The sequence below is a fragment of the Arachis ipaensis genome, chromosome B04 (genome assembly GCF_000816755.2).
Source record: "Arachis ipaensis cultivar K30076 chromosome B04, Araip1.1, whole genome shotgun sequence".
Taxonomy (NCBI): Eukaryota; Viridiplantae; Streptophyta; class Magnoliopsida; order Fabales; family Fabaceae; genus Arachis; species Arachis ipaensis.
Window position 1 is genome coordinate 24,333,463 of NC_029788.2, and position 19,871 is coordinate 24,353,333.

The 19,871-nt window shown below is 38.5% G+C and overlaps 1 protein-coding gene and 1 pseudogene across 1 annotated transcript; one reads left to right on the forward strand and one right to left on the reverse strand.

Annotated features, from left to right (window-relative positions):
• LOC107639197 lies at positions 6,201-12,404 on the reverse strand (annotated as a pseudogene).
• On the forward strand, positions 14,571-15,587 carry LOC107636313 (early nodulin-20-like). The gene is made up of 2 exons (XM_016339832.1): positions 14,571-14,781; positions 15,343-15,587. Exons 1-2 carry the CDS (start codon positions 14,571-14,573, stop codon positions 15,585-15,587), a joined length of 456 nt encoding a protein of 151 aa, XP_016195318.1.

Genomic DNA, 19,871 nt, shown 5'->3' on the forward strand with positions numbered 1-19,871 from the left:
CAAGTCAAAAATAGAATCAAAAGAGAGTGAGTCTAGTGATAGTATTTCAGATGATGAGCTTATGTTTTTTGTTAGGAGAATTAGAAGGATGATGAAGAATAAGGGCAAATACAAGGGTTCAAGCTCAAAGGAATACAAGATGGACTTGAGCAAGGTGACATGTCATCATTGCAAGGAGGCTAGACATTTCAAACTAAACTGTCCAAAGCTCAAGAAGCAGGACAAAGGAAAGAAAGAAAAGAAGAAAGTGCTCATGGCAGCTTGGGAGGATCTTGAGAATGACTCCAATGAGGAAGAAGATTCTGAAGGTGAAGACAAAGACTACTTCATGGCTGGAAATAATAATCTTGATGAGGTAAATTACTATGACTTGTCTATAGATGATTTACATGCTATTATTGATGATCTTACTCTAAACACCTCAAAACTGCTAGATAAGTACAATAAGTGCAGATCTGGAAAAGATGTGTTAAAAGCTGAAAATAATTTTTTAAAAGAAAAAGTGAAGGAAACTGAATGTGCTTTGGACATTATTGAAGAAAATAGATTTCTAAAATCTGAACTTGAAAAATTAAAAGGAAAGCACATTGTGGATCCTTCTCAAGAGTTAATTGCTGAAAATGAAAGATTAAATGATACGATTAAAAGGCTGAATCGTGACTTAGCAAAATTTGCTCAAAGCTCTAGTAACTTGGACAAATTACATGCAAGCCAAAGACCATTGTTTGAAAAATCTGGTTTAGGTTATATAACCAAGGAAAGTGCAGTTTTTAATGATTCCTCTATGAAATTTGTGGCTTCTTCATCAAATACTAAATCCACATCCAACAAATCTAGTATTGGATATGTTCCCACATTTGAGGAAAAATTTGATGAAGTTTACACAAGTGAAACTGAGCCTTCACCAAGAACCAAACCTACTTCAAATAGGTCAGGTCTGGGGTACATTTCGAAAAACCAGGTTTCTTTCACGAAACAATCATTTTACAACAAAACCTCATATTCAAAAAGTCCAAAAGTTTTCAAAAATTCTGGTGAAAATGCTTTTGCAAAGAGGAAAAATTATGACAAAAATCAGTTTGGCAAAAGAAATGCACCTCTTCCAAAAACAAAAAAATTCCAACCCTTTAATCATTTCCAGTATAGTAACTCATCTCAATTTCAGCAGCATGCATCAGGAAATCATTGTTTTAATTGCAAAAAATTTGGTCATTCATATTCTCAATGCTTCATTGAAAAAAGAATTGTAGGAAACCAAATTTACAATGTTGTGTGTGATTTCAATGCACTTGGGCAACCAAGATGGATTAACTTCAAAGGATCCAAATTAATTTGGATACCTAAGGTTACTTGAAGTTTTTCATGCAGATTTGCCTAGCATCCAAGAACAAAAAGAATATATAGTACTTGGATAGTGGATGCTCAAGGCACATGACTGGAAGGTCAACTTACTTCATCAAACTAAACAAATATGATGGAGGTTTTGTGACATTTGGAGATGATGGAAAAGGTAAAATAGTGGCTGTTGGAAAAGTAGGTAATTAACACTCTACTTTCGTTAATAATGTATTTTTGGTATGTGGATTGAAGCACAATCTTTTGAGTATAAGTCAGCTGTGTGACTTAGGATATTTAGTGACTTTTGAAAAACTTGAATGATGTGTTGTAAATGAAAAGACTAATGAAGTGCTTTTTGTTGCTAAGCATTGTAATAATGTGTATGGACTTACCCTTGATGAACTAAAGGATCAAAATTAGCTTGTTTTCATTCTAAGGAATATAAAAAGTGGCTACGGTATAAGAGATTGGGTCATGCAAGTATGTTTCAAATAAACAAACTTGTAAAGAAAGGGTTAGTAAGAGGTCTTCCTTAGATAAGGTTTGACAAAGACATCACTTGTGATGCTTACCAAATGGAAAAACAAACAAAAAGTTCATTTAAACCAAAGGAAGACATCTCTACTAAAAGGCCACTTGAATTGCTACACATTGATTTATTTGGTCCAACAAGAACTCAAAGCCTAGGTGGTAAACATTATGGTTTAGTGATTGTGGATGACTATTCTAGGTTTGATTGGGTTTTATTTCTTTCACACAAAAATGAAGCCTTTTCGGCCTTTGAAATCTTTTGCAAGAAAATTCAAAATGAAAAGGATTTAAAGATCTCTTCTATAAGAAGTGATCATGGAACCGAATTTAAAAATAATTTATTTGAATCCTTTTGTGAAGAATTTGGAATATCTCACAACTTCTCTTGTCCAAGGACACCACAACAAAATAGTGTGGTGGAAAGAAGAAATAGAAGCATTCAAGAAATGACAAGAGTTATGCTTTGTGAGTGTAATGTTCCAAAATTCCTTTGGGTTGAAGCGGTTAACACAGCTTGCCACATTTTGAATAGAACTATCATAAGAAAATTTTTGAAGAAAATCCCTTATGAACTTTGGAAAGGTTACCCACCAAACTTGGATTACTTACACATCTTTGGATGCAAATGTTTTGTTTTAAATAACAAAGACAATTTGGGAAAATTTGATCCAAAAGCATATGAGTGTTTGTTTGTAGGATATTCCACAACTAGTAAAGCATATAAAGTTTATCATCAAGATGCTAGAATAATTGAGGAGTCCATACATGTTACATTTTATGATACTAACTTGGTGCAAAGTATTTTGAAAGACTATGATACAGGGAATCAAGCTCAAAAGGATGATGAAACTGTGCAAAATCATGAAAATGAAAATTCTGGACAAGCTGAACCAGAAACTGCAGTGAAGTGAGAGAGTGCTTAGTTCCTAAGCTATTCACAGAAGAAGAAAGAAAGAGAAGGTTAGGCAAGAAAGGTTGAGGTCAAATAAGCAAAATCGAACCAAATCAAGCTAAGGAAAAGGTTAAAGGTAACACATTTCTTATTGCATGCATATTGCTTTCTTCTCCTCTTCCCATCTCTCTCACAGTTCGAAATGGGATACATGGGAAAGATGATTTCTGTTCTTCACTGCTGTGCATCTACGGTCACAAGTGTATTTTGGGGACCAAGTTGGTTTTCAATGGCTAAGATAAGATTTTACCATTGGAAACATTTATTTATAATGTCCTGTGGCTTTCGGTCAACAAGAGAAGGTCAGAACCAAAGTTCCTATTTTGAGGATTAATGAAAAAAGTGAGCTGGTGAGTTGGTGAAGCACAAAGCTCGAGAGTTGACCTAAGAGAGAGCAACTCAGTAACATGCAAGGAGATACAAAAGAAGTTGGTTCACCATTCAGAAGCCAAGAAGAGATAACCAGTGTTCTTGAGGTGTATGTTCTGAGAAGAGCTCTCTGAAGAAGTTCATCTACTTGGACAGTACTTCCTAGTCAAAGGAGCATTCCACCAGAATGAAGAACTGAATCAGAGGCTAGCAAATCTGGTTTATCACATAACAAAGAGGCTGTTGAAGAATCAATCTCCTTCATGTTTTACATATTGTAATTTACTTTTCAATTTTATCTTTCTGTAATTTCTTGAGGTAAATGGCTGAATAAGAGAGTCATTGAAAAAGCCTAATAGAGAAAAAAAAACGCAGAGAGATACACATGAGTGAAAAGCTTAGAGTTATTTCAGATTTCTTTAGGTTAAGTCTGTGTCTTGTATCTTGTACCTGTGAGGTACCCCTTTCTTAGTTGGGTTAGCACTAAGAGTGATGAGTTAGGTATTAGCATAACCAAGTCAAGTTAGGTTAGAACTTGAATGTGAAAGGATTGTGTCAATCGTGTGGAATTGGTGTATGTAATACTTTAACTATAGTGAAAATTCCACCACTGTTGTGGTGGAGACTGGACGTAGGTTGTATTGCACAAGGCAACCGAACCAGGATACATGATGGTATCAGCTTCTATCTTCCCTACTCTGTCCTGTTTTCTGATATTCATGAGACAAAAATGAAATTGTCTCATAAATTTTTCACTGCTGAGTTCAAATAGATTCAGATTGTAAGTTAGTTTTAAAAGGGTTATTTCAGTAACTTAAAAGAAGGCCATAGATTCAACCCCCCTTCTCTAAACCTTCTACAACCTTCAATTATCAATATCAATAACTAATTACTAATTTGACAATCAAAATGTGCAACATGACATTCTTTAATTGCATTAAATTTAAAATTGAAATATTAAAATTGAAATTGAAATATACCTATATTATGTATCATATATTACTATCTAATTTAATAATCAAATGTGTCACATGATACTCTCTTATTAAAATTGAGAGAAAATAGTTTTTTTTTTCAAAATTAATAAACTCCCTTCCTAAATTCTCTCATCTACCTCTCTCCATTTTTCTATTTCTCTCTACTATTTTTACTCTATTGAGCTTTAATTCTCTGAATATGATTTTTTTTTTTTGTTTAGAGCAAGTTCGCCGCACCCCGTCAAACTCTATAAAAATTATAGAGTTCGCCTTACCCCGGCGAACTCCCTTAAAATATTTTAATCCCACATTTTTAATCCATTTTAATATATTATCATCATCTCCAAATAGTATATAGATCTACAAACAGTATATAGAAGTACACAAAAATACACAGACAACAAGTATGGCTTCTTCAAGGATTTTTTTAATTATAAATTAAAAAAAATAAGCCATATTTAACAATGACGACCATTATCATCGTCTCCAGAAATACACTGCTAAGCCATATTTAACAAGGATTTTTTAATTATAAGTCGTATTTTTTTTAAAAATTTATTTCAAAATAAAATACGACTTATAATTAAAAAAATCCTTGTTAAATATGACTTATTCCGGTATTCCTGTGTATTTCTGGAGGCGATGATAAGGGTTGGCATTGTTAAATATGGGTATTTTTTTTAATTTATAATTAAGAAAAATCCTTGAAAAAGCCATGCTTGTTGTCTGTGTATTTTTGTGTACTCCTATATACTGTTTGTAGATCTATATACTATTTGGAGATGATGATAGTAGATTAAAATGGATTAAAAACGTGGGGTGTAAAATATTTGAAGGGAGTTCGCCGGGGTAAGGTGAACTCTATAATTTTTATAGAGTTCGCCGGGGGATGCGGCGAACTTGCTCTAAACTATTAAAAAAAAATCGTATTTGCGGAATTAAAGTTTAAAAATGGTGTTTGGGGAAATATGGAATTTTTTTATTTTATTTTTGAAAAAAATTCCACTGTCACTGTCACTCTCATTCTTCATCTTTATCTTTCTCTTCCTTTTCTTTCCTTCTCTATTTTTTCTATCTTTCTATTCTAAAAAAACAAAATTAACAAAATAATATAATTTAAATAAAAAATATTATTATATATTATTGTTATTATATACATAATTTTTTTAGTTTTTTTATTTAGTTTTAAATTTTTACCGCTTATCTTTCTAATCTATATTTTAATTTTTCTTCTTTCAAATATTTATTACATATAATTTGGAGAGAATACTAATGTTATAATTAAACTATAATATTATTACAGATAAAAATACTAGTGAAGAATATATTTATAATATTCTGATCCGCAAATGAGTTGTGAATTTAACACGTGCAAACGGGTAAACAGTGTGTCACATTCAGTGAATTCATGTAACTATCATTCATAATCATATGCATTAGGTGATGAAGGAGAATGAGTTAGTCTCAAATAGTTAGTTACAAGCTAGATGCAGTATTATAGGTGCTGAGCTGACAAAATTTGGTAGAATCTGTTAGCTTAACCACCAAGTCCATAACCGTAACTGTGCATATAAATCATGTAAAGTGAACTTATGTAACTTGATAAATATCATAATGATAATACTGAGCCCCCGCTTTCTTCTCTGTTCTCTCAACCTCACTCTCACTCTCTTCTAATTGAGCATTAGTTTTTTCACTCTAAGAGTCACTCACTGATATGATAAGAATGATTGTTCAAGGATGAGGAGGATTATTGGTGGAATCTTTATCATCCGTTTTTTTTCCCTTTTTTTCATGATATACATGATTCATATTTAGTACTATTAAATTTACCTTATTGTATAATATTATATATACCAAATTTAACTCAGTACATAAATATTGTTTCAAAGAGGAATGATATATAATAAATTTGAGTTGGTCGAGTGTGAGCTCACTTGTCCGCCTAAAGAAATATCGGTGGTTTGATTCTCATTTTATGTATGCAACAATTTATTGGCCAATGACAAATTCTTAAAAGGATAGATTAGTTCTTTATCCGTCGATTTAAAAATATTGTGAAAAAAAATTATATATAGCATGATTGAAGATTCGAAAATCCTAATTGACCTTGGTGCAATCAACCCTAATTTCACCCTGATTTCCGGTCTTAACACCTCCCCTGCCCAATTTGGTAATTGCAGTGACAAAAGCAGTGTAAAATGCTTGTTCATTTGATGCAAACAAGTTGACCATGTCCCTTGACCTTGGATCTGTGAAAAGCACTTGATCAGAAGACAAGAGTCCCATTCCTTGTTGCAAGTTCTTGAAGTATTGGTTATCAAATGTTTGAGGTGTGAAAGGGTCCAATGCTAGGGCTACTCTTGGATCAACATTTACAGGGCATGTTTGTTTCAGTTTTAAAGCATATTGCAAATTCAGTGTTGGATCAATTCTGTTTCTGGGGCTGAAGTTGTACATTCTTTTTGAGAATTTGTTGCAGTGAGAGAATCCAATTGTGTGCCCACCTAACACACAAACAAAATGACATGTTTATGCTTTTTCGAATTTTGATGGACAACTTATTTTTTGGTTAAGAACAATATATTATTAGGGATTTCATCTTAAGAATGATGTTACCAAATACAAAATATTATTTATATACTAAAATTGGTCATTATATATTTGTGTATTAATATATATACACAACAAAAACAACAACAACAAAGCCTTGTCCTACTAAGTAGGGTCGGCTACATGAATCAAACGACGCCATTGTGCTCTGTCATGTATCATGTCTACAGAGAGACCGTTTACATGTAGATCTCGTTTGACCACCTCATGGATGGTCTTCTTAGGTCTTCCTCTGCCTTTCGCCCTTTGTCCATCTTCCATCTCATCCACCCTCCTGACTGGATGTTCTATCGGTCTTCTTCTCACATGTCCAAACCACCTGAGACGCGATTCAACCATCTTTTCCACAATGGGTGCTACTCTAACTCTCTCCCTTATATTTTCATTCCTTATTTTATCCAATCGCGTATGACCACTCATCCATCTCAACATCTTTATCTCTGCCACACTCAGCTTATGTTCGTGCTCCCCTTTAGCCGCCCAACACTCCATACCATACAGCATAGCCGGTCTTATAGCGGCGGGATAGAATTTACTTTTAAGTTTTAAAGGCACTTTTTTGTCGTATATAAAACCAGATGCACTCCGCCATTTTAACCAACCTGCTTGGATCCTATGATTTACATCCTGTTCAATCTCTCCATTATCCTGTATGATGCACCCAAGATACTTAAAACTTTTAACTTTTCGTATGATATTTTCTCCAATCTTCACCTCTATATTGGGATTTTCCCTTCTCAGACTAAACTTACATTCCATATATTCCGTCTTGCTACGGCTTATACGCAGACCATACACTTCTAGAGCTTCTCTCCATAACTCCAACTTCTTATTTAGGTCTTCCCTTGACTCTCCCATAAGGACGATATCATCGGCAAAAAGCATGCACCATGGCACAGGCTCTTGGATGTGCTCTGTGAGTACTTCCAAGACTAATGTGAAAAGGTATGGACTTAAGGATGATCCCTGGTGTAATCCTATACCAATAGGGAATTCCTCTGTCACACCACCTTGAGTCTTCACACTAGTTGTGGCCCCATCATACATGTCTTTAATTGCCCGAATATATGCGATCCTTACTCTCCTCTTTTCTAAAACCTTCTATAAGACCTCCCTTGGTACCCTATCATACGCTTTTTCCAAATCAATAAACACCATATGTAGATCCCTTTTATTACTACGATACCTCTCCATCATCCTTCTTAATAGGTATATCGCTTTAGTGGTAGATCTACCTGACATAAATCCAAATTGGTTCTCTGTTACTTGTGTCTCTTTTCTCAACTCCGTTCTATCACCCTTTCTTAAAATTATGTTTTTTTTTTAAACACCAAAATACCGTTCTCATTTCCATCCCACTTTGCCTCTTCTCCTACCTGTCTTAGGAAGCTTCTTTGTTCCTCCCCTTTCATCCGCCACCACCTCGTCCTTGGGTTCTTCGTATGATGTCTTTTCCTCAACTTTTACTCAACGCGAAAATCCATGACGAGCATCCTATGTTGTGTTGTCAAACTCTCTCCCGGGATAATTTTACAGTTAATGCAAAATTTCCAGTCGACTCTTCCCAACAAGAAGAAGTTGATTTGAGAGCTTGTCATTCCACTCTTATAGGTTATAAGATGTTCGTCTCTCTTTTTAAAACATGTATTTGCAATGAGAAGATCAAAGGTTGAGGAAAAGTCCAAAATAGTTTTACCCTCGGCATTGATCACCCCGAAACCATGGCCTCCGTGAATACTCCCATATCCAGTCACTTCTCTCCCAACATGGCCATTTAAATCTCCTCCTAAGAAAATCTTATCTCCCAAAGGTATTCCTTGAACCAAACTCTCTAGATCCTCCTAAACCTTATCTTGTGTTGTTCGTCCGAACCCACTTGCGGTGCATAGGCGCTAATCACATGGAAAGCACCTCCCTCCACCACAAGTTTGATAGAGATGATCCGATCTCCCACCCTCTTGACATCCACTACGTCCTTCTTCCACTGCTTATCCACAATTATTCCAACCCCATTCATATTCTTTACCTTTCCTGTATACCAAAGTTTGAAACCAGAAGTATCAAACTCCCTAGCCTTTGCACCAACCCATTTCGTTTCTTGTAGGCACATAATGTTAATCTTCCTCCTTGTCATGGTGTCCACCACCTCCATGAACTTTCCTGTTAGAGTGCCTATTTAATCCACAAATGAAAATAAAATGAGAAAAAATTTAAGAGAGTTAAACGGCTAATCTGTCTGTATAGTAGATCAGCCTGTTTAATCCACAAGATTGAAACCAGTAAACATATAAATGAACCAATCCAACAGACTTGACTCATTTTGTCAGCCACTAATAAATTATAATCCATTTATTATTGAATGGTTATATTAAACTTAAATATGAATAGGATATCCTTCTGTGTATCTATACAAATAACTAATAAATGGCTAATTTCTGATGTGCATTTTGGAAAATCTTTGAATGAAACAATACGATAAGTAATTTTATCTCTAGTTCTCTCAACTCATTGGCCATTTTTGAACTGCGTGCACCCATTCTTACCCTTAAAACAAACCCCGCTCCCTCTTGAATTCACTGTATATGAGATTGAGCGGAAAAAATTTTAAAAACCATCATATCTGAATACCTTTATATATATGCTTCTCCAGAAAAGAGGTGAGTAGGTTACTATTACAAGCAAAATAACAACCTTCCCCAGCTTAGTACTAACTCGGATTTCTTACATATAGATATAAACTGCACAAACATACATAAACATATAAAATCTACAGAGTAATAATTACATTCCTACACATTCCCATCAAGCAGGCTATGTTTTTTGGTCTAGCAGTTTATGCCACATATCTCAGCATCAGGACCAGTGACTCTTGTGGTGAATGGATCAACTCTCACCCATAAAAGAGAAAAAATGGATGCAAGAAGAATGGACCAAACCACCACAATGGTCGGCGTTCGATTCTGGCGACCCATGAGACCTTTGAGGAAAGGGTACAAATGGATGATCACCCAGAATGCAAAGAAGAGTTTACCAAAGAGGGGACCCCATGATTGGTAACCACTGTTGATGGCGTAGGAGATGCCAGCTACGACGCCAACCAAGTTCACTATGAGAAGCGTTGTCGGCGGAATGAGAAGTGTTGTCCATTTGAACATGTAGAGTTCAGCGAAGTCCCCGTCGTCGTCTGATGCCTTGGAGGTAACGGTGAAGTTGGGGTCAATACCAGCCAGCACTTTGAGTAAGCCTTGGAGCACAGCAAAAAGATGAGATGAAACACCACCGATGACCCAAAATTGTTCGTTCCTCCACCACTCGTCGATTCCTACTCCACTCCACCTCATCTCGAGAATTCCGGTTGCAAAGATGGAAAGGAAGAGAGAAATAAACCATAAACTTGCAATGTTACTGATCTGCAAAAACAAGATAGAATAAATTAGACCATTATGTTGCACAAGACCACATGATACTCTGTGATACAATAATAAAACAGCATTCAGAATATAGTAGTGTTTTGCATAGGAAGGTCAATTCAGAAAGGCTTTAGACACCAGTTACAAACCAAACAATGTGATTTCTAGGAGAAACAAGTCAAGTGATTGTTTGGTTAGTACTGTAACAGAAATAAGTACTGTTTCTAAAAACTTATCAGTACTGATAAAATCTTTAATGGCGTTTGTTCTTTTCAAAAGAAAAAGGTGCTAACAAATCAGTCTCTGACATATCTGATTGACAATGCTCAAAAATGCATTCTTTAGATATAACTTAAAAAAACAACAGAATTCATCATTGGGGTAGCATTGACTAATAAAACATCTTTTCTTTCTATAGACAAAAAATCAGCCACTAATTAATCATCACGTATAAAAGTACGTATTTAATATCTAATAAAAAATTTAAATATATTATTGTAAACAAATTTGATTATTTTAATGACAAATTATTTAATTAAAAAATTGTGTGAAATAATACCTATAAATATACATAAGCATATAGACTGATTTGATAGCTGATTTTTAAAGTGTAAGGAACATGTTTGTTCCACTTAAGTTACCTGATAATGCGATCATATCTGTCTGGGAGAGGCCATTAAAGCTAAACAAAGAATTGAGCTGATCCAAATTGAAATTAGGGCTAGGAAGATGGTGTTGAACACTTGCATAGTAGATATTCTCCCATCACGCCTTCCTAATTCAACTTCATAAAATGGTTCCCCAGCCTACATTATTATTATTAAGCAAATTATGATAGTTTAACTAACTTAATTTTTTAATTATGAACATTGTTCTATTAATTAACATTATTATAGAGATTATTAGACTATAGAATCTTTTACAAAGCATAGATCAAAATAATAAGAAATTGAAGTGAAATTGTACCAAGTTGACCACATCCCTAGTGGCCAGAGCAAGAATATCAGCACAAGAGACTTTGTTTCTGCACTGAGGATCACTATCAACGGCTACCTTGGCCTTAACCACCGTGTCGAAACCGTCCCCGGCAAGCGACACGTCATCAGGATGGTTTTTCTCTGCCTGGTTAGTTGGAGACACAAGCAGAACTGAAGCATCACAACCCTGTATGCAGAAACCAAGAACAAAGTTAGTAATAATATTTCCAAAATAAAAAACCTAATAGATTAGTAATTTAATTGAATACTGAATGACATTGACAGTATTAAGTATTAACATGCTGCCATGCAGAAATGTTGAATAAAATAAGAACTTAGATAACCACTTAACCATTGTCTTAAAAACATTTGATAAGAGAATAAACAAAAAAAAAATTGTTTTTTCAATAATAATATATTCAATACTTAAAAAACTCAAGAAATTTCTAATTTTTTTATTAAAATATTCTACTTGTAATTTCCTTAACAAGTGTACCTAGTTAAACAATACAATTTTAGACTTGCACCAACCAACAAAACTTGATTAATTAACAAGTGAATGCGCTTAGACATACCCTGACAAAGCAATCATGGAAGAAGAGGCGGAGAGTGGAAGGAGCAGTCACAAATGTCTGCTGCAACTTCTGCGTCACGGCGGCGCGAACCAGCTGTTCCACATTGGGGCATGTGTTGTTGTAGAAGCCGCGAGAAAGTTGAGCAGAGCTTGTTTGTACACTACTAATTAGTAGAATCATAAATGATGTGAACACAAATACAAAGTTCTTGGCCATTTCTTACTAGTCCTGTGATCTTAGCTTGCTTTTTAACTATACTATGATTTCTTGCTTAATGCTACATATATAAGCAAGTTTATGATTAACTTGATTAAGGAAAAAACAAAAAAAAATGGTTTGATGTTGATTTGAAGATTGCTTCCATTGACACACATATATTGATATGATTATTAAATGGGAAAATGATTGATGAGAATAAGTACAGAATAGTGCTTAATTTTTTCATGGAGAGTCTTGCTAATATTGACATAAATATGTATGTGAATCTGATAAAAGTTGAAAGAAACGTAAGTGAAGCTTCTTAGATACTTTTTAATTAAATAAAAATATTGATGCTCTAAGTAGAGTAGTATTTAGTGGCAGCTGCTAGCACTCTGGCGTGTATGTAATCACATGATGAAGTGCCGTGATGCATCAAAACTGCCTTCTGAATATGTTAACCTATTTCATTACAAACTGTATCTTAGGAGAACAAGTTAACCAATAAAATTAGCATTTTTACACTTTTTTTTTTTTACCAACAAGAAGTATCTTACATTTTCATCGTGTTGAATTAAATATTTATCTTCTGATTCTTTGATTCAGTCTGAAAGAGCTAAGAAACTCATAACAGAGTCTTAAACTTTTTTTTCCCCCTCCAATTCGAACTCAAATTCTTTCGTAAGAAAAATTTAATTTACCTCTTGTTACGATGGGTAACCGGAGATTAATGGGTTGGACGGCGTGGGTTGGCCCAAACGTATGAAGAATGAGGATCTCAAGTGGATCTGCAACTCGGCGCCCTCCGTCCGACTTGTGCATGCGAAAGAATGGGGGGGGTGGTACCTGCAAAGACACTCCGATGCTTAAGTTAGCAAGAGTGTTAACAGGTCTAGAGAGTATTGGGACTTAGAGATACTTGAGAAGTGTCAGTGTATTTATAGTAGTGAACCAATAACCACCGTTGGAGTAGTGCCACTTTTTTAGGGTGTTAACCGTCCCTTTATCTTAGGGAAGTTAAGATATGGCTTGTGGAAGTGGGTAGAGAGATTCTAGGGGCAGTTATTTATTCAAATAAATGCCTATCTGCCAGCTAACCCTCGTTCCCGACTTCTTTAGAGCAAGTCGTGACGAGTACCGACTTCCTAAGACGAAGATTGGTACTGGGTGAGGTCAACCCTTTGGATTGGGCCTTTTTACTTGGGTCCTGGGCCTTAGCGTTGGGCCAGTGTATGAACAGTGCCCCTACTCGAGCCCAATTTCTTTTTAAGATTTGGGTTCGAGTATACTACTCGGGATTGTAGCCGACGTGTTGGAGGACCGACGTGATGGTCCGAAACCAACGTGACTTTTCGTGACCTTTTGGTTTTGACAGTTACGTCTAATCAAGCGTCGCGTCTGTTAGGGATGTGCGTAGGGATTAATGGCCTTGGTAACCGTGCGTTTTTAATGACTGCCCCGTTTTTACCATTGTGCCCCTAACGTACTTATAAATACTTTCCCTCTTTTTCCTTGTTTCGTTTCTGCGATTTTTCAAATTTTTCCTTTATTCGTTCGTGCTGCATTCTTGTATCTTCGAAGGCTTTCGTTTCCTCCCACCCTCATTTCCAGATAAAGGTTAGTTCTTTTTGGAACATGCTTTTCTATTTGCACGCCTTTATTTTGTAGATAGGTTGGTTTGTAGACTTTAGTTCCGTATTCCCTCCCTTTAGAGACCGTGTTTTTGATTTTTCTTTTCTTTTTCCCTTGTAGGTTTTTGTTACCTTTTTAAGAAAAAGAAATGGCTTTCGTAGATGTCCTTTCTCAGTGGGTTGATGTCATGGTTCTAGGGGAGGAACCCTCGGTCGATACTGATTTTATCACCCATCTTCGTACTCACCACAGAATTTGTACTTCTGAGGAGGATGAGCCGAAGTATGAGTTGGTAGTCCCGGGTCCTGAAGACCGGGTTTGCTTTGGGAGGGTCAATGAGGCGGCCCCTCATTTTTTCTTTATGTATGAATGTATGATCACCCGTTTGGGTGTTTTTCTTCCTTTTTCAAACTTTGAGATGTCTGTTTTATATCACTGTCGAGTTGCCCCTACCCAGCTTCACCCCAACTCTTGGGGTTTTTTGAAAATTTATCAATTTATTAGCCAAGCTTTGGAATTCCCGACCTCTTTGAAGATTTTTTTCTATCTCTTTCATATGACCAAACCCTTCAGTGGGCTAAACAATAAGCAACAGTAGGTGTCTTTCCGAGCCATACAGGGTCGGAGAGTTTTTACCCTTTTTGACGAATCCTTCCATGACTTTAAAAATTATTTTTTCAAAGTTCAAGCTATATAGGGTCACCACCCCTTTTTTCTGGATGATAATTCTTCTCCCCGATTTCCTTTATACTGGCTGGAGGCCTCCCCTTGCGAGAAATATGGTCTGGACGACCTGGACGAGGTAGAAGCAGCCATTGTGGGGTTCTTCCGAGAAGTGTGGGGGAGGGCCCCATATTTGGACACTAAAAAGTTTCTCCAGGGATCTCCGACCTTTGTCCAGGCGCAGCTAGGTAGCTTTTATTTGTTTGTTAGGTTACCGACTTGTCTGATTGGCATTCCCGACTTGTCTTAATCTATTATATATTGTTTTTTCAGAGATGGCGAAGGCAAACGCTCAGGAGTCTTACCAGAGAGTTCAGGAGGCTAAAGCAAAGTCTCGCGCCAGGACTGGTGGCGCCCGGGCGGTTATCTCTCCTCCTCCTCCTCGAAACATTGGGACTCCTTCCCAGCCCATTGTGATTTCTTCTTCTGCTTCCTCTCAGCCGCCCCCCTCTGCCCGACCTTCTCCTGAGCCAGAGAATAAGAAGCGCAAGACCTTAGAGTCTGGCTCTTCTGGTGAGGTAAAGGCGGATGCTCTTGCATTCGTCCGAAAGAACATCTACCCCCATGCTCGTATAAGCATGGATGATGTGTCTGTTCGTCACCACCTTACCATTCTGGTTGAGGAAAGTCTCAAGGCGGCGGGGGTTTGTGGCAAACTCTTGGATATTTTTGAGAAGGCTCCTCTCAGCTCTTTAGGAATGACCTCGAGGGTCGAGGAGCTAGAAGGAAGGCTTCGTATATATCAAGAGCATGAGAGGGAGTTGAAGGAGAAAGTCGCCAAACTGAAGGAGGAGAGAGATAATCTCCGAGAGAAGGGGAGGAAGTTGCAAGCCCAATGCAACATGGAGGTGGACTTGAGGAAGACAGCGCAGGGCAGCTATCAAAAATTATTTGAAGATCTTGTGGCTGTGAAGAATGATCTGCTGAATTCTCGGAAGGCCTATGCCGAGTTGGAGGACTCCATTGCTGATGGCGCCAAGGAAGCTTGGAGGGTCTTTAAGGAGCAGGTCGGAGTCATTGCTCCTGACTTGGACCTTTCTCCTTTAGATCCTGATAAAGTTGTTATTGACGGTGCCATTGTGGATCCCCCTGTCCCCGTAATTATTTCCGAGTCAGAATTGAAGACTCGGGGGCAGAGAATCATAGAGTTCCCTCCTCGCCCTAAAGATGCTCCGAGTTCTTCTACTGTTCCTCTGACTTCCTCTCCTATGGATGCCTCTCTTCCTGGTCCTGGTGGTGCTCCTTCTGACTCTGGTGGTGGTGATCTGTCTCTTCTTCCTTTGAAAAAATAATTTCGTTGGCTATATGGGGGCCCGGCCTGTGGGTCCCCCCTTTTTTAAACTCTTTATGTTTGTTTGTTGAACAATTTCTTTCTGGCCTTTTAAGGCCGTAAACAAAAATACCCCTTTTTGATAAGGGTTTAAGTTAAAATAAGTACCCTTTTTTGGATAAGGGTTTTTAAGTTACTTTATGTGTGCATGCTTTTTGATAGTGACTTTTCGAACTCCCCTTGATCTTATTCTAAAGGAAAAACCCTTTCTTTGGCTTGTCTGTCTTTCTGCACCTTTTTTGTTTTAAGGATTTTAAGGACAGTTTTCTGATCTTTTCCTGGGTTTTTCGATCTCTTTTGTTTATTCCTCGCACTCAATTTTGTTTTATTGAGTTTTTATGATTTAGGTTATTTTTGCGATTCGTTTTCTATTTCTACTCGGTCTTTTCACTTCGACTTATGAGTCGGAATGTTTCCGAGTTTCTTACGATCACCTTTTATAACCTCTTTACACCGACTTGTACCTCGTCGTTTTATCCTGACGACCATCTAGGTCGGTTCATGGGATTTTCACATTTTGTCGAGCTTAAGTCGGCGCGTTTCGTAGAAAGAGAAAACAACAAAGGAATTTAAGAGATATTTGTAAAAAAGATCTTTATTAATTGGGGAGGTACTTTATTGCTGCTAAGGATTTTTGACAATCTATTTTCCTTAGCCCCTACTGTGATGCCTCATTAAAAACCCTTCTCCAGAAAAAACCCTTTGGTTTTGGGAAAAAATCATGAAGTTGGGAAAAGAGTACATCAGGGAGTAGAGTTCGCTTTTAGCTATAGTACCTTTTCATATTACAAGCATGCCACGACCTTGGTAACTCGGTGCCGTCCAGGTCGGTCACTTTATAATAGCCTTTTCCTAAGACCTCATTGATTCTGTATGGTCCCTTCCAATTTGTAGCGAGCTTTCCTTCCCCTGATTTGTTGACTCCAATGTTGTTTCTGATCAAGACCAAGTCACTTAGGGTGAATGCTCTTCGAATAACTTTTTTGTTGTATCTTGTAGCCATCCTTTGCTTCAACGCTGCTTCTCTTATCTGGGCTTCTTCTCGGACTTTGGGGAGCAAGTCGAGCTCCTCTTTGTGCCCCTGTATATTTCCGATCTCGTCATGGAGAATCACTCTTGGGTTTTGCTCGTTGACTTCTATTGGGATCATGGCTTCTACCCCATAAACTAGTCGGAAGGGCGTTTCTCCAGTGGCGGATTGGGGGGTCGTCCTGTAGGCCCATAGCACTTGTGGGAGCTCTTCAGCCCAGGCTCCTTTTGCATCTTGTAGCCTTTTCTTTAGCCCTGCCAGTATGACTTTGTTGGCTGCCTCGGCTTGCCCATTGGCTTGCGGGTGTTCTACCGAGGTGAACTGGTGTTTGATTTTCATACGGGCTACTAGGCTTCTAAAGGTAGAGTCGGTGAACTGGGTTCCATTATCTGTAGTAATGGAATAGGGTATCCCATATCTTGTGATGATATTTTTGTAGAGGAATCTCGGACTTCTCTGTGCGGTGATGGTGGCCAATGGTTCTGCTTCTATCCATTTTGTGAAGTAATCTATCCCCACTATCAGGTATTTGACTTGTCCTGGCGCCTGGGGAAAAGGACCTAACAAATCCATCCTCCATTTCGCAAAGGGCCATGGAGAAGTGATGCTGATGAGCTCCTCCGAGGGAGCCACGTGGAAATTTGTGTGCATCTGGCACGGTTGACACTTTTTCACAAATTCGGTCGCATCTTTCTGCAAGGTCGGCCAATAGAATCCAGCTCGGATCACTTTCCTAGCTAATGACCTTGCTCCGAGATGATTTCCGCAGATCCCACTATGGACTTCTTCTAACACCTCGGTGGTTTTTGAGGTCGGTACGCACTTTAACAATGGTGTTGATATCCCCCTCCTGTAGAGAATATTTTTCACCAAGGTGTAGTATTGTGCTTCCCTACGGATTTTCTTAGCCTCTTTCTCCTCCTTGGGAAGGATGTCGAACTTCATGTATTCGACCAAGGGGTTCATCCATCCGAGGTTTAGTCCGACTACCTCAAGGACCTCTCGCTTGCCTTCTTCCTTTACCACGGAGGGTTCCTGGAGAGTTTCTTGGATCAGGCTTCTGTTATTCCCTCCTGGCTTGGTACTTGCTAACTTGGATAGGACATCTGCTCTGCTATTTAGATCCCGAGTTATGTGTTTGACCTCGGTTTTTGTAAAGCGCCCAAGGTGTTCCAGAGTTTTTTCCAAGTACTTTTTCATATTTGGGTCCTTTGCCTGATACTCTCCATTTATCTAGGAGGTCACCACTTGTGAGTCGCTGTATATCATCACCTTTGTAGCGCCGATTTCTTCCGCCAGCTTTAATCCAGCAATCAAGGCTTCATACTCTGCCTGATTATTTGAAGCTGGGAATTCAAATTTGAGGGAGACCTCTATCTGGGTTCCTCTTTCATCCACCAGTATTATGCCTGCACCGCTTCCTATTTTGTTTGAGGATCCATCTACATAGAGTTCCCATGTAGTTGGTTTCTCCTCTTGGTCTCCTGCATATTCTGCAATGAAGTCGGCGAGGCACTGGGCTTTAATTGCCATCCGAGTTTCATACTTCAAGTCGAACTCGGAAAGCTCTATTGCCCATTGAACCATTCTCCCTGCAACATCCGTCTTTTGGAGGATTTGCTTCATGGGTTGGTTCGTGTGGACTTTTATTGTGTGAGCTTGAAAGTAAGGCCGTAGTCTTCGTGAGGCTACTACTAAGGAGTAGGCAAACTTCTCTAGTTTGTGGTACCTTAGCTCAGGACCTTGTAGAACTTTACTGATGAAATATACTGGGTGCTGACCAGCCTCGTCTTCTCTTATCAGGGCCGATGAGACGGCCTTGTCTGCTACAGATAGGTATAGGACGAGGTCTTCTCCAGCTACAGGTCGAGTTAGAATAGGAGGTTGGCTCAAGAATCTTTTGAACTCCTGGAACGCCTCCTCGAATTCAGGAGTCCATTAGAACTGACATCCCTTTCTCAATAAGGAGAACAGCGGAAGGGATTTTAGTGCTGATCCTGCCAAAAATCTGGAGAGGGCTGCAAGTCGGCCATTCAGTTGTTGGACCTCTCTTAAACAAGTCGGGCTTTTCATCTCCAGGATAGCTCTACACTTATCGGGATTTGCTTCGATCCCTCTTTGTGTCAGCATAAACCCTAGAAATTTTCCTGCCTCTACCGCGAAGGCACACTTTGCGGGATTTAGTTTCATCCCGTGTAACCTTATGGTGTCGAAGACTCGTGAGAGATCTGACAAGAGGTCGACTTCTTTTTCGGTTTTCACCAACATGTCGTCGACGTATACTTCCATTAGGCTTCCCAGGTGAGAGGCGAACACCTTATTCATCAACCTTTGGTACGTGGCCCCTGAATTTTTCAATCCAAATGGCATGACCACGTAGTAGAAATTAGCTCTGGGTGTGATGAATGATGTTTTCTCCTGGTCTGGTACATACATCGGGATTTGGTTATATCCCGAGTAGGTGTCCATGAATGATAAGTATTGATACCCCGAGCTGGAGTCTACTAGGGTATCAATGCTTGGCAGTGGATAAAGGTCCTTGGGACAGGCCTTATTTAAGTCGGTATAGTCGACACACATTCTCCAGTTGCCATTTTGTTTTTTGACTAGCACTACATTGGCTAGCCATGTTGGGTACTTGACTTCTCTGATGAAGTCGGCTTCTAGGAGTGCCTGTACTTGCTCTTCTACTACCAGGGCTCGTTCCGGGTCGAGCTTGCGTCTTCTTTGTTGTACAGGTCGGGACCTCGAGTAGACCGAAAGCCTGTGGGACATGAGCTCGGGGTCTATTCCTGGCATGTCGGAGACCTTCCAGGCGAAGAGATCGGAGTTATCTCTTAGGAGCTTAGTCAACCCTTGTTTTAGGGTTTCCCCTAGGTTGGCTCCTATGTAAGTGACTTTTCCTTCTTCTTCGCCGACCTGTATCTCTTCGGTTTTTCCTCCTGGCTGTGGTCATAGCTCTTCTCTAACCCTTGCACCTCTGAGCTCTATTGTGTGGACTTCTCGGCCCTTTCCCCTCAGGTTTAGACTTTCATTGTAGCATTTCCTTGCCAATTTCTGGTCCCCCCTTACCGTTGCTATCCCCGCTGGGGTCGGAAATTTTATACAAAGGTGGAAAGTGGATACCACCGCTCCGAGTCGATTAAGGGTAGCTCTGCCGATTAAAGCATTATATGTTGACCCTACATCGATGACTCTATACTCAATACTCAGAGT

Coding starts and splice junctions, on each gene's coding strand:
- LOC107636313 (XM_016339832.1), top strand. CDS start 14,571: ATGGCGAAGGCAAACGCTCAGGAGTCTTACCAGAGAGTTCAGGAGGCT. Junction 14,782..15,342: donor TGAGCCAGAGAATAAGAAGC/GCAAGACCTTAG, acceptor TTTCTCCTTTAG/ATCCTGATAAAGTTGTTATT.